Genomic DNA, 16,301 nt, shown 5'->3' on the forward strand with positions numbered 1-16,301 from the left:
TTGTTGCTGCAATATTATTCAATTCCAATTATTTGCTCCATGTCCAAGAGATGTGATTCTTGTGTAAATATCTTAATTGTGTATCTCAATATGACTTAAAAAAGAAGGAAAAACCTTACTCAAAAAGATTGTTGTGTTAATTATTTATATTTTATTGAATTTTTCACGTCATTGTTGCAGCAATATTATTCAATTCCAATTCTTTGCTCCATGTCCAAGAGATGTGATTCTTGTGTAAATATCTTAATTGTGTATCTCAATATGACTTAAAAAAGAAGGAAAAACCTTATTACCGTTGTGAAAATAAAAGGAAAACAATTAGAAAAAAAGATGGTTAGCTACCGGATAATACATGGTCACACATGCCAAGTATACTATTGTATCTTCAATTACACGAAGTATAATGATTTAGTATAATAATTTATTATTTTTGGTTTAAAAAAAAAAAGTAGAATACTTATTTTGGAGTCAATGATGGTCAACGCCGGAGTCAACCTCGGTCTTCGCCGGAGTCAGTGACCATCATTGACCCCAAAAAAAGTATTCTATTTTTTTATATTTAAAACCAAAAATAATAAATTATTATACTAAATCATTTATGGTTTTTCCTGATTAAAATACATATTATATTCGATATCTAAATATTTTTATATATCTCTAATATATTCATTCTTATAATTAGTTAATTTTTAGAGAAATACCCTAAAGTAGCACTAAAACAAGTTTTATGGACAATTATAGCACACATTCCAAAAATTTCCAAAAATAGCACTATTTAACACATTAAAATATTTAAAATTAATTTTTAGATTTTTTTTTTTTTAGGTTTGGGTTCTCAATTTCACATTTAGGGTATAGTTTTGTGGGGTAGGGTTTAGTATTTTGAATTTAGGATTTAATTTTGAAAGATTAATTTGTGCTATTTTTGGAATTTTAGAGATGTTGTGCTAAATTTGGAAAAAAACTTATTTTGGGGCTATTTTTGAGAATCTCCCTTTTTTATTTTTAAAGCTAAACTAATAGTTAAATAAAAATCATTATAATTATTTTCAAGATATAAAAATCATTTATCTTATTTTCAAGATATATATATATATATGTATATATATATATATATATATAAATCTCTGATAATCAGATTATTTAAATACTACAAAATCAATAAAATCAAATTCAACTAATTTCATTAGAAAATAATATGTAAAAGATTGAGTATATAACTCTTTACTCTAAAGTTTGCATGGTAAATGTTATACAAAATTTTAGATACTCTTTATTTTAAAATTTACATACTCCTAATAACATGTAAACAACAACAAAAAATTCCCAATATTTACTTTTAATATGTAAAAGATAAATATACAAAATATTGCTTTTAGCAAAAAAATATATTTGATTTGAGGGTATGTTTGCAAAAGAGTATAGAATAAGAGTATTTTTGCAAATGCCTTTATATTATTAATTTTTGGAAATTATTAGTAAAGAATCAATGATTTTCATTTAACTATTAGTTTAGCTTTAAAATTGAAAATTAACTAATTATAATAATGAATATATTAGAGATATATAAAAAATATTTATATATTGAGTAGAATATTTTTTAAATTATTAAAAACCATAAATGATTTAATATAATAATTTTTATTTAATTTTTAATGAAATAAATTGAATTTTTTTTGGTCAACGCTGGGTCAACGTCGGTCTTCGCCGGAGTAAGTCGACCAGTTTATATGTCTATGGTGTTGACCCCATAACATCATATAGTTCATGCATGTGGTCATGTAATACATATTCTTCGTGTAGTTGAGGATACAATAGTATATTTGGCATGTGTGACAATGTATTCTCCAGTACTTCATGTAGCTAGCCATCTTTACGAGACCTTCAATCTCCTTAGCATACGTTTTTTTTTTCCTGAAACGGAAGAAACTGATGCAAAGATCTATACCGTGAACACATGACTCGTGAGTAACTCGTGTGCAATATCCTCATGCATATATGTTTTGGGATGCCCTTTCTCTCAGACCAATCAACTAGTGTTACAAGAATATGTAATGTTAGAGAGATGGCCATTTAATAATCAAGAACAATATGACATTGACTCTTTGTGTGAACTTGTTTTTCGTATGAAAGGTTTCTTTTCTTGCATAATTCATTAATTTTACAAACTCAACTACAATGCATATCAATCTGATCATAATTTAGTCAATCTTTACATTTTCTTAGTGAGCATCATCAAGTCTTGACGTTTAATGTGGAACTGATGGCAAGAATTGCTTGTTAAGTTTACTGAAACCCCAATATGTGATATCCATGATCGTGATGCGTAGATTATTATTCTTTGAAACTATAAATAGAAAAGAAGAAAAAAATGCTGATCTATGATTGTGGTATTATTTTTTGTTGAAAACATATTTTGAACCTACAATAAAACATCTATAAATTAATAATGTTGGAATTATACCATTTTATTAATTTATAGTGATATTAATTATCTATAAATTAATATTTATTATTTTATAGTGTAAATTAATAATTATTCATTTATAGATATATTTTAATTGTTTAAATTCTTAAAAATTATAAATTTAGAAAATTTTAGCAAAATAAGATTAGACTTTGTAATGTTATAAGTTTTATTGTTTTCGAACTAAATTTTTAATATTTTAAAAAAATTATTGACAAAAAAAATTAAAAATTATATAAACAAATTCATTGATACACATAACATACTTAAATTCAAATTTATGAATGATAATATTAATTATCGTATTATAATAGCCTATAAAACTATAAAAATGAAAGTGATGCATATCTAAAAATTGAAAACTTAAAAAAATTATTAGCTATTTTTATGACATGTTATAGATTAGTTTATAACATTATAATTTTAAAACACCACATAACTATTGTTTTATAGATATGAGTTCTAGGAGAAAATTTAAAATTTCAAAGCATACATTATTATATCAGCATATATATATGTGTGTAAATTTACAAGATTATTAATGTATAATATTATTGAGACCATATTTTACATTGATATTTCAAAAAAAAAAATATTATTATCTTATCGAATTTTGTTATTACACACTTCCGACTCGGACAAGCTAAATTTATTATTTTATTGTGTTAAATAATTTATATAGTATTAATTTATATAGGTTTTAATGTACATATATTGAACACATGATCTTAATCTTTTTGCCTAAAATATAATTTGATTGGTATGCGTTGATGAGACAGTAGCACGCAAAGTTAGAATTGGGAACAAGATTGATTGGTAAAATATAATTTGATTGGTATGCACTCTAGGTCAAGAAGCCCAAATTTCAAAGCATATATTATTATATCAGCATATATACGGTTTCAATCAAAAAGTTATGTAAGGAAAACATGAGATTTTACTGTAAAACATATAGTTTGCTAGTTCAGTAAGTCTATTAATCATGAACTGATAAGCAAATTAATTCCCAAATGTTTAACAATTTAGGTGGCAGTGAGTGCAAAAGTTAATTCACATGAAAAGAAGATAAAGCAACTGGGAACAAGATTTAGCAATTAACATTCACACGCCCAACACTAAGCAATTAACAATGACAGTAGCACACTCCCAGATAATCACAAATCGGCAATCGCCAGATGATTAAGATTAAGCAATCAACTCCCAAAATATACCCAAATACCCAATTGGTCAAGAACAAAATCACACACATGCAAATTATAAACAGCCGAAATCTATAGAGAAATTCAAATTCTACATGAACACTCAAATCTGATACAAAGAAAAAAGATTCATCGTATGGGATTAGGAGAAAAGAGGAATAAGCATTGAGGCGTACAAGAGACGGAGCTATGCCTAGGTTCTCTTCTCTATATTGGTCTCTCATGGACCTGTGTATGCTTGTCTTGGCTGCTTGGGAGACAAACATTAATGACAATAAATTATAAATACTATAATCAAATTCACTTATACACATGACATACATAAATTCAAATTTATAAATAATAATATCAATTTTTATATTTTAATAGTCTGTCAAATTATCAATTTGTAAATGATGCATATCTACATATGACATGTTATACAATATTTTATATCATTATAGTTTGAAAATTGTTTTATAGAAATGAGTTTTAGGAGATTCATACATTATTATATCAATATATATATATATATATGTAAATTTACATGATTATTAAATTTATGATATTATTGAGATCATATTTTACATAGGATTTCAAAAAAAATATTATTTTAATATTTTATCGAATTTTGTTGTTTTTTACATTGACTCAACTAAAAATTTATAATGTTTATTAATTTATATTATATTAATTTATAAAGGTTTTACCGTAGTTAAATTGACAAGTTTTAAACAGAATCAAGCAGATAATGTGGCTACTCTTGGTTATCATGTTAATGTTAATCATCATGACAAAAAGAACTATACCCACCCAATAGAGCAACGGTTTCCCTTGAGCTGAAGTCGTTGGACAGTAGAAACATTAGCTTGAGGGGCGAGAAGCTCCACACCAGCAGCTTCTTTGAAAGCAACCATGCTGATATTTCAAGAAGAGAAGTTACAAGTGATATGATACTACAAAAAAAAAGCATTTTGCTTTTGTTAATTTGTGTCAAATAAATAAATGATTTAAATTTGATACATTTTTATGAATGATACAAACAATAAAGTTTAACCAAATAACTTATGTCATCAATAATCTGATTTACATCAATTCAGTACAATTGATATAAATTTCAATTAATTTGCATCACTTGTAAAATATTGATACAAAATATAATTTTATATCAGTTAAACAATGGATATAATTTATAATTTATATTAACATTACTTAAAAAATCGATACACATTTACATCAATAAAAAGTGATGCTAATTATATGATTTCGCATCAATTGTTAAAACTTAAAACCAATATAGCTATTTACTATGTATCTCTATTTACTTGAACAAAAGGTTCTACAATAATCAGCTTCATCATCCTCTTTCTTTTGATTAATCGCTCTGCCTTGTCTTGTGCGACACGTATTCTTCATGACCACACGAGTGATACCTTGGATGTTCATGACAAGAAGCAACAAGACCTAATCTCAAGCTTTGATGATGATGATGATGATTCATGCCTTTCACCCTACTTCGACACAGTTGAAGATGATGTCCTATACTATGAATCTGAGCCGTTCCTGTATACTACGATGATCCATAATAAGCATGTTCGTTACGTTGCCGCTGCATCTCCTTCCGGCGGCTAAAATTTAAATGTCATTGTGATCAAATAAATTTGAAAACTGCCGTCATGTGTCGGCATAAAAAACAGACGATAGTCTAAATTACCGTTGCGACTTGTTTTAACAGAAGCGGTGATTTGTTTTAACAAAAGCGGTGACTTATTGCAAAGATTTAAACTCCGGCAACCTTTATTTTTTTAGTCACAGGATGTGGTTGCCGCTGCGTCTCCTTCCAGCGGCTAAAATGTAAATGTCACTGTGACCAAATAAATGTGAAAACTGCCGTTGCTACTTTGACGGGATTACCAGCATATTATGTGTCGCCATAAAAAACAGGCGATAATCTAAACTACCGCTGCGACTTATTTTAATAGAAGCGGTGACTTGTTTTAATAAAAGCGGTGACTTATTGCAAGGATTTAATCTCTGGTAACCTTTATTTTTTTAGTTGCAGGATGTCTAAACTTAACGAAGATTCTCATGTCGATTTTTCTGTCATGAGGAGGCATCTTTAGATCGTTGATGAAGCCAATACCAATGAAGATGCATCTCTTTGTTCTCTCTTTTTTTCCTCGATTTCATTATAACTTGTAATTTATTTATTTATTTATTTTTTCAAATTTAAATGTATACCAAGATGAATATAAATATATTTTTTTAGTAAGTATTGTCTATTAGTTATGTTTGTGTTAAACATAAAATTCCGTATAACTTTTTCTTTTGTAGATTGTAGATGAAGTTATATAACAACATCCATAATTGTATAACAGCATGAAGAGCGTCGTCTAGCTAGCTGTTAACATCCAGAAGACCAGAATTAACCGGTTATGGCGTTATGCTGCTTTGTGGTTATGATTATATAAAGATTGAGCTAGAGATATCACTACAACAAATATGTACATTGTTAGCACGAGAGAAACGCTATAATATGTAATTCATAGCTCTTTTACAAACGCTATATTAGGTCACTGTTATTGTAGGTACCTCACATATGATAGCGCAGAATTCGTATGCTATGATATAGTATTATACCATAGCAGTACAGAAATGCTATGTTATCCCGCTTTTCAAATTTTTAAAAATAATGTTATAAGTCATTTTACACGCTATGTTAGGAGTTTTTACCGTAATTATATCATAGCACTAATCAAATGCTATAATATATTTTATTGGATCACAAAATTCATGCTGTTTTATTTATTATTATAATTTTTTTTCAAAATTTGTTTAAATATATTTATATTTTTACATTTCATAAAATAATCAACATACATAACATAAATTACATTAACCAAAATAAGTCTTACATAACAAAGTGTCACCAAGTCTTAAACAAAATAAAACTAACATTAAAAATAAAAAAAACACTATTTGACATGTACATGTAACCCATCCAAGCCTTTCTTACTTGTAGCAAAGACTCTCTTTTAGCTGCTCACTCAGCGTTTCTTGAAACAGTCCAATGAACAGCTACTAGTTCACTTTGAATATATGAAAAAGACATGTTAGTTATCCTCTCCATATGTATCTGCTCATATGAAACAAAAGAATCGTGAGAAGCCACAATATGCCATTAACCCTATAAGCACATAGCAATCACATAGAGATAAATAAACCATAAATTGTAAGTCTTACCTATACATGAGCGAAAATATACGAGACACAATTCAATATCAGAAATAAACATGAAAATTGTTAACCTTTAAGGAACAATAAAGAGTATAAGGAATTAATACCAAATCATCATCATCCATTTGGCTGTTCCCACCACTACGGTTCTCCCTCAAACCTTATTTTCTTCTTCCAGCTGTGCGCATCGTTGCTTTGCTAAGACCATAAGGCTTCGTTTGGCTTCTCGTAGGAAGAGAAAACAATCTAATGTCAATCAAAAGCCTAAGCAAAAAACATCTTACCTAAAATTTGAGCTGCAATTTCCCTATCCTTATGCTGGAGTTGTGCTTTGGCTTCAAGTCTAGATATATCTGATTGTTGTCAATACACAGTAAGAAAATGCAGATAGATCCATAACGGAGAAAAAAAACATGTAAAAACATCAAAGTTTTGAAACAAGCTAAAAAGGAACCAAATGTCTTTCAGCTGAATAACATTCTCATGATGCAGCTTTAGAATTTTTATCTCCCTGATTGTTGTTATCAAAAACTGCATCAAACCAATTGTGAGAATGGAAAAGGTAGTATTTGCTCAACAGGAGGTAAGACCTTCTCCTTGAGGTATCCTCTGAACTGTGCTCCATCTTGATCCTAACGAATGAAACAACTCATTACACTTAGCAATCCAAACAAATGATTCAGAAAATTGCTTTCCCAAAGCTCGAAGTGATACTTGTAGAGGAGAGACCAATCTACCAAAAAAAAGATAATGAAAATAGAAGGTTTGAAATTTACATATATGAATCAAATCTATAACTTTAGCAAACCAAAATTAATCAATTACCTTTAAAGAATTTTTTCCACCGTAGATATCCCCACCACAAGCATGTCAAAAACTCTGTCTTATTTCCATGTTGACTTAACTCAAAGCAATTCATCAAAACTGAAATTAAGAGATTAATAGTTACTCAGGCAAGGAGGAAACTACAAACATGAATAGAGTTAACGGAAAATTCATCTCTTACGTTTTCTTAAAAGCTTTTGAGGACCTAAAACTGTGCCTCCACCAAAGGCTTGTTCCACTTATCCGCTCATACTTTCCATCTCCATTGACCTAAATAAGAACAAGTAAACAAAAACCATAGTTATATAATCCACATTCTCTGTATGTCCTCGAGAAACAATCTACAATACCTCTGTACACAAAACTATTGCTGAATCGACTTATCACCCAAATCATGCAAGCGTTGTGCACTAAAACAAGAAAAAAATAACAAGCTTATGAATTTAATTCGATGTCATGATACAATTCAATATATCGACCTCTCCAGAAAAACATATAATAAAGAGAAATGTTGAACAATCAAAAGCTTAACCCACCTATTGATTTACAAGCAATCAAAATACTAAAACTTTGAAACCGAATCCGAACCATATCCATCGCAAAGAGACTAAATCAGACTCGAGATCTAATCGTTCATCTAAACACAAAAAGGAACAAATCACAGAGAAGAAGAAACAAGAAAAATCATATAAATAAGAACCTGGAGCTTAAATAGTTGAAAGAAATTTGAAAAAATGGAGGAATTTGTTGTTAGGTAGCTTGAAATATCGCAAACTCGGATCTAGATAGAGAAAGATAATAAGAGAAGGAAGCAAATAAAAATTGAGGTAGAGGGAGACATAACGATTCGTGTTAATCACTTTTTCGCCGAGATATGAAATCGGAATGGATGCGAAATGAGGCCGCCGACGAGCTTCACGGTGGAGTCTATGGTGGACTCAAAAAGACCTAGATTTCAATTTGGGGGAAGAAATTTTTTTTGATGTTTTGTTCGTCTCGTCGTACAGAGAAGAGATAAGGTTTTATTTTTGCTGTAAACGTGGCACTTTGATATAATCTGATTTACATCAATTCAGTACAATTGATATAAATTTCAATTAATTTGCATCACTTGTAAAATATTGATACAAAATATAATTTTATATCAGTTAAACAATGGATATAATTTATAATTTATATTAACATTACTTAAAAAATCGATACACATTTACATCAATAAAAAGTGATGCTAATTATATGATTTCGCATCAATTGTTAAAACTTAAAACCAATATAGCTATTTACTATGTATCTCTATTTACTTGAACAAAAGGTTCTACAATAATCAGCTTCATCATCCTCTTTCTTTTGATTAATCGCTCTGCCTTGTCTTGTGCGACACGTATTCTTCATGACCACACGAGTGATACCTTGGATGTTCATGACAAGAAGCAACAAGACCTAATCTCAAGCTTTGATGATGATGATGATGATTCATGCCTTTCACCCTACTTCGACACAGTTGAAGATGATGTCCTATACTATGAATCTGAGCCGTTCCTGTATACTACGATGATCCATAATAAGCATGTTCGTTACGTTGCCGCTGCATCTCCTTCCGGCGGCTAAAATTTAAATGTCATTGTGATCAAATAAATTTGAAAACTGCCGTCATGTGTCGGCATAAAAAACAGACGATAGTCTAAATTACCGTTGCGACTTGTTTTAACAGAAGCGGTGATTTGTTTTAACAAAAGCGGTGACTTATTGCAAAGATTTAAACTCCGGCAACCTTTATTTTTTTAGTCGCAGGATGTGGTTGCCGCTGCGTCTCCTTCCAGCGGCTAAAATGTAAATGTCACTGTGACCAAATAAATGTGAAAACTGCCGTTGCTACTTTGACGGGATTACCAGCATATTATGTGTCGCCATAAAAAACAGGCGATAATCTAAACTACCGCTGCGACTTATTTTAATAGAAGCGGTGACTTGTTTTAATAAAAGCGGTGACTTATTGCAAGGATTTAATCTCTGGTAACCTTTATTTTTTTAGTTGCAGGATGTCTAAACTTAACGAAGATTCTCATGTCGATTTTTCTGTCATGAGGAGGCATCTTTAGATCGTTGATGAAGCCAATACCAATGAAGATGCATCTCTTTGTTCTCTCTTTTTTTCCTCGATTTCATTATAACTTGTAATTTATTTATTTATTTATTTTTTCAAATTTAAATGTATACCAAGATGAATATAAATATATTTTTTTAGTAAGTATTGTCTATTAGTTATGTTTGTGTTAAACATAAAATTCCGTATAACTTTTTCTTTTGTAGATTGTAGATGAAGTTATATAACAACATCCATAATTGTATAACAGCATGAAGAGCGTCGTCTAGCTAGCTGTTAACATCCAGAAGACCAGAATTAACCGGTTATGGCGTTATGCTGCTTTGTGGTTATGATTATATAAAGATTGAGCTAGAGATATGTAACGGAATTGCTGTATTTTTTTTTTTTTCGGGAAATCAAAATATATTGATAGAAAAAAAAATATGGAGACTTCTAACGAAATAAGAATGTTTTATTATATCACTATCAATATTTTGGTAATCACATGTACTGGACAAACCACAAAAACGCTAATCTTACAAATCAATGGAAGACAAAAATATGGAGACATTTTTTTATTTTATCAATCATCATAGGAAATTAAGGAATTCCATGTTATTGATGTGTCGAGGTCTCATCCTCACACGTTTGAAGCATATGTCAATTTCGTGAAGACTTATAGGCTATGAGCTCTTCATGTGATGATCTGTAATTTTTTTCCACTATATTTGTAGGGGTTTGGGAATTGTGATAGACTGATAGTAAATGTTTTTTATTATCTGAAAATATTTTGTATTTACAATGTTTATGTGTGGATGACCCCAACCAAAGTCCTTGAATATACATACTTTTACGTGCTGATGCACATCTTACGTTGTTGCTTCGATTTCTCAACATCTCTTCTTGCGCCGATACAATGGAGAGATGTATTGCACGTAATTCAAGATAGAATAGAAAATCATCTGTACATAAGGGTAAAACAATTTAAATGCTTTCTGCTGCAAAACATTGAAACAGTCAAATTAAATATGTTTTGATTTAGTAAATTTTTAGGTTTTCCATCTGGATTTAGGAGACAAAAAAAAAAGAAATAAATTAAAGTCTGTCTCCTAATTACTAAAGGAAATAAAGATCGGCTTCTATACGTCCAACCTCTATATATATAAAACACACGCGACATATATTTCAAATCACAAAACTATTCTCTCGAGATCTTTTTCTACATCATAGCCCTTATCTACAACAACAATTAATGTCAACTAGATTGGGAGTAAGCAACTTTGTTTTCATTGTCTTCCTCGTCTTGCTTTTTGTGGGTGCTTCAGAGGCTCTCCGTCCTTGGAAAGTCCCGGTCATCATTCGTGATGGAGTCCAAAGAAATTATTATCAAACTGAGGAATATGACCCAATCATGGAGAAGGCCGACTCGGCATCTTTTGGTGACCAAATCAACGAGATTGACACCAACTCGGCATACTATGCTTACTTGCATACCAAGCGTCTAAACATCTACGGCGAGGATTGGCTATGGAGGATTGATTTCCTTGTCATTCTTTTTTGTTTCTCTCTATTGTTGACCAATTTATCTTTTAGAGCTTTCTTTTGTATCACAAGCATATGTTCTGCTAGGGTTTCAAAATCTTAATGAAACTCAGATCTGATTGTAATATGACTTAATTTTTCTTCTAGATTATTCAAATCATTGTTACTCTAATTTTTATTTTCATTTTCGAACAATCAACATGTCCAAGAGCTGTGATTCTTTGTGTATTAAATAAATAACCGTAAGTGAATAATAGTAGGAAAACTCTTTTTCCTATTATGAAAGAATATCTTTTCTCCTCTCTAGTATATATACTGTAAAGTCGTAACATCAATATATTGAATTTTGACGACACCATAGATACTTTTCGTCTTTCGACTCGTAACATGGAATATTAGAGATTACATACAGGAGTAGATTTTAGTGAGATTACAAGAGTATTTTAGTATTAGTTTTTACTTTTATTAGTTAACCAATAAACACGTTTTGGTATATTAAAGCACAAAACATAAAGTTTGGGTTTGAAATTCAAATTATCTAAAAGTTAATGTATTTTTCAGCACAGTGAATAGTTAACATAATAAATAGTTCGAGGTATAAATTCAAGGTATGGAAAAACTGTTTTTTCCATCGTCATCTAATCTCTTTATGTTCTCTTTTTACTAGGCCGATACTTTTGGGTTTTTATTTACTAAGTTAGTGATCCACTTAATTTGCCTACTTTTAAACTAGACTAATGTAACCATATTATGTATATTATAAGAACCAACTTTATTTGAACGATTAAAACGACGTTGTTTTCATTATATAGAACCAACTTTATTTGAAATAATTTTCATTTCTTCTGCACACATGGATTCCAGGTTAGGTTGACTCAACCGAAATTTAACAGAGTTAAAAAATAAACACGTTTTAATATGTTAAAGCATAAAACATAAAGTTTGGATTTAAAATTCAAATTATTTAAAAATTAATGTATTTTTAGCACAGTAAATATTCGATATATAAATTTAACATAATATAATTGTACAATCGTGAAAAAAAAATCGTTTTTCCCATCATCATCTAATCTCTTTATGTTCTCTTTTTAGGCTGATACTTTTGGGTTTCTATTTACTAAGTTAGTGATTCACTTAATTTGGTTACTTTTAAACTAGACTAATGCAACCAAATTATGTATCTTATAAATAATTAAAAAAAAAACAAATTAATAGGGAAAGCCGGCTTCAACTAGACTAAAATTTTTCTTTCAGATAATTTTTGAGTATCATTTTACTAAAAATGTAGAGTTACATCGAATCTTCGAGTCAGTTCGTGACATGTGAATGTATTCAAATTATTGGCACAATGACTATACGGGACTTTCGTGTCAACTGGTTGATTTGTCTTTGTTTGCCATAAAGCTGGGAGATGAATTGATGTTTTCTGTTCGCGGCTGTCGAGGTGGAAAAACAACATCACTATACTCTCCATCCCGGTGGAAGCATCTAAATGGTCATTTCTCTTTTGTTTGTATGAAAAATAAGTAAACGGCATCTCATATATATGTCAATATGTCATATATACTGAAAAAATATATCTTCAACGTGAAGTACTTGTTTGTCTCTCAATATATATACTGAAATAATATATCTTCAACGTGAAGTACTTATTTGTCGACGTACAACTTGGATTCATGAGTCCTTGATCTGATAAGTTATCTCTGTTCTTTTTTCTTAGAATATGTGACATTATTCTTTTAGCCTTTTGCATTTTTTGCCGTGTCTAGATTTTTCGATATGTTATCTCGTCCATTACTTGTCCAAAGTATCATGTACTAAATGTAGACTGTTCGATTTTGGATCATGTTGTAGAGAGTCGAGAGATCAAAGTTCTATTATTTAGACGATCGACTCTCCAAACATAAATTTATCATGTTTAGGTCATATTAATTCAGAGGTTCCAATTGTAAATCAAATACTTGTATTGATTTTATGTGACGATGCTTGATTATATTCTCCCAAAGCCCTAATCGTAGATTTTTAATGATCCTTTCGTATTTGCGTGCGGTGTGCGTATCAAGAAAAATCCTTCTTTTCCTGCTACTTTTTTCTTCTAATTGATGAGAAAACAAAAGATGTTGTATACTTTTACTATCCCAAAACGGGTGTTGTAGGGATTCCAAGTATCATGACGATGAAAAAGTTTTGGATGAAGATTAAAAAAAAAATTCTAGTTAACTTTTTTCTCCTTTTGTTTGCTTTTTTTTAATAAATAAATAAAATAAAATCACGGTTTATGTCTTGGATGAGTCAAACGAGTTGGTGCATGTTTTGATTAAAGAACTTACGTTTTCCATCTGAATTTAGGAGACAAAAGATAATAATAATAATAATAATAATAATAATAATTAAAGTCGGTCTATCAATTACTAAAGGGAATAAGGTCGGTTTCTTTCCACACGTCCAACCTCTATATAAAAACACATGCACACAGAGTATTTCAAATCACAAAACCATTATTCTCTCGAGATCTTCTTCTACGCAGAAAGCTAGCCTAACCTCTTTGTATTCTCTTTCCAAATCTTACTATACGCACGTTCAAACCCTAACCATTCCTTGACACTATCTCTTTTTTGATATTTCCCATCGATGGCAAAAGCTTCTACAATAATCAGCTTCATCATCCTCTTGCTCTTGATCAATTGCTCTGCCTTATCTTGTGCGGCACGTATTCTTCATGATCACACGAGTGATACCTTGGACGTTGACAAGAAGCAAGACCTAATCTCAAGCTTTGATGATGATGATGATGATTCATGCCTTCCACCCTACTTCGACACAGTTGAAGATGATGTCCTAAACTATGAATCTGATCAGCTCCCGTACAGTTCTACGATGATCCGTAATGTCGATTTTTCTGTCATGAGGAGGCGATATCTTTAGATCGTTGATGAAACCAATACCAATGAAGATGCATCTTTTTTTTTTCTTCGGTTTCATTATAACTTGTATTTTTTCTTTTCTTCAAATATTGTCTATTACTTATGTTTGGGTTAAACATAAAAATCCGTATACTTCTTTTTCCCAATAGATTGTAGATGTAAGTTATATAACAACATCCACAATTGTATAACATGCATGCAGATTATCGTCTACCTATAGCTAGCTGTTAACTTCCAGGATTATCGTCTATTACTCAAGATCTTCTTCTACATCATAGCCTTATCTACAACAACAATTAATGTCAACTAGATTGGGAGAAATCAGCTTTTTTTCATTGTCTTCCTCATCTTGCTTTTTGTGGGTGCTTCAGAGGCTCTCCGTCCTTGGAAAGTCCCGGTCATCATTCGTGATGGAGTCCAAATAAAATTTTATCAAACTGAGGAATATGACCCAATCATGGAGAAGGCCGACTCGGCATCTTTTGGTGACCAAATCTACGAAATTGACACCAACTCGGCATACTATGCTTACTTGCATACCAAGCGTCTAAACATCTACGGCGAGGATTGATTTTTTTTTTTTTTTGACAATCGGCGAGGATTGATTTCCTTGTCATTCTTTTTTGTTTCTCTCTATTGTTGACCCATTTATCTTTTAGAGATTTCTTTTGTATCACAAGCATATGTTCTGCTAGGGTTTCAAAATCTTAATGAAACTCAGATCTGATTGTAAGGACTTCATTATATATTCTTCTGGATTATTCAAATCATTGTTGCTTTAATTTTTTTTTCTTTTCAATTTCCATTCTTCGAACTATCAACATGTCCAAGAGTTGTGATTCTTGTGTAAAACATTTATTTTGTGTATTAAATCATTAACCGTAAGTGAAAAATAATAGGTAAAATCTTTTCCTATAATCAAAGAAGATCTTTTCTCTTCTCTTATATACTGGAAAGTCGTAGCATCAATATATTGAATCTTGACGATACCATAGATACTTTTCGTCTTTCGACTCGTAACATGGAATATTAGAGATAACATAAAGAGTAGATTTTAATGATAGTGGATTTTAGGGAGATTACAAGAGTATTTTAGTAGTGGGGAAATACGAAATAGTACAGCAGCTACAGCTTCATGCACAAACAATTTATTCTAGAAACCCCTTTTAGCTCCCAAGTTCTGGTCCCAAATTTCATGGCACAACGTAACCTGCCACATGAGATCAATTCCATATATTAATAGAGATCATATGATGTTTTAAAACGCAAATTTTTGTGCTTACATGCATACAATTTTTTTTTTTTAAAACGCATACAATTTTTTTTATTAAATCCTTACCGATATTTCTAAGTTTTTGTACTACATTTTTGCTACATATATATATATATATATAGCTCTCTAGCGATACCTTCAGTTTTTTTTACAAGATAAAAACCGTATTAATTATTAAGAATGAAACTTCTCTATCAGACTTACTTCCACACTTGGTACCATGAGCTAGAGGCTTCCCACAAAAGGCAGAGACATGAACAACCTTATCCATGTCTATCATTTTTAGCACTGAAGCTGTGATACGGCCACACGCGCAAGAGATGTCTGATCTCTTAACGACTCTGCAGCACGCTGCAGAGGGGTTTACCATTGCGCCTGGACGCTGCACGTAGACGGCACACTCTTTCATGAGACCTTCGATGTCACCTTGGCACGTTCCATGCCCTGGAACTAGTAGTGTTCCTGAAATTACAAGGATCATGGTCAGACAAATCAAAACACGAGAACCTATGGCCATTTTAGTTTGAATCTAGTGAGTGTAGGTTTGAGTTTTTGGTTAAAGAGAAGTTGCTGAGGGTCTTTTATATATAGTGTGGCGTAGAGGGTTTAACGCGTTGTGCTGCATGTGAGGTTATCTTTTTGTGTGCTGAGAGTACTCTAGACTTAAGTGGTTAATCTTTTCCAATTGGTTTCATGTGACAAAAGACTTGCAATTTTCTGTGAGATTCTGATGAGTTTCCTCGTAATTAACTACAACTAACGTTACATG

At 30.7% G+C, this 16,301-nt stretch overlaps 2 protein-coding genes and 1 long non-coding RNA gene across 4 annotated transcripts; 1 reads left to right on the forward strand and 2 right to left on the reverse strand.

The window, feature by feature from the left end:
* Nucleotides 1–6,522: 6,522 nt before the first annotated feature.
* LOC104731584 (uncharacterized) lies at nucleotides 6,523–8,151 on the reverse strand. Of its 2 annotated transcripts, none has more exons than XR_015571095.1 (7): nucleotides 8,058–8,151; nucleotides 7,889–7,977; nucleotides 7,708–7,806; nucleotides 7,473–7,514; nucleotides 7,167–7,235; nucleotides 6,990–7,080; nucleotides 6,523–6,781 (listed from the first exon to the last, which is right to left on the reverse strand). It is a non-coding gene; the product is annotated as an uncharacterized LOC104731584 (long non-coding RNA). The 2 variants fall into 2 exon arrangements; XR_015571094.1 differs by having other exon boundaries at nucleotides 7,473–7,615.
* A 2,832-nt stretch (nucleotides 8,152–10,983) lies between these two features.
* LOC104790382 (uncharacterized) lies at nucleotides 10,984–11,492 on the forward strand. The gene has a single exon (XM_010516124.3). It carries the CDS (start codon nucleotides 11,046–11,048, stop codon nucleotides 11,436–11,438), a length of 393 nt encoding a protein of 130 aa, XP_010514426.2. The 5' UTR covers nucleotides 10,984–11,045; the 3' UTR covers nucleotides 11,439–11,492.
* A 3,803-nt stretch (nucleotides 11,493–15,295) lies between these two features.
* On the reverse strand, nucleotides 15,296–16,159 carry LOC104721750 (uncharacterized). Its single transcript, XM_010439812.3, has 2 exons — nucleotides 15,737–16,159; nucleotides 15,296–15,469 (listed from the first exon to the last, which is right to left on the reverse strand). Exons 1-2 carry the CDS (start codon nucleotides 16,047–16,049, stop codon nucleotides 15,453–15,455), a joined length of 330 nt encoding a protein of 109 aa, XP_010438114.1. The 5' UTR covers nucleotides 16,050–16,159; the 3' UTR covers nucleotides 15,296–15,452.
* Nucleotides 16,160–16,301: the final 142 nt, after the last annotated feature.

The sequence above is a fragment of the Camelina sativa genome, chromosome 11 (assembly GCF_030686135.1).
Source record: "Camelina sativa cultivar CO46 ecotype springtype chromosome 11, ASM3068613v1".
In the NCBI taxonomy this organism is placed as follows: domain Eukaryota; kingdom Viridiplantae; phylum Streptophyta; class Magnoliopsida; order Brassicales; family Brassicaceae; genus Camelina; species Camelina sativa.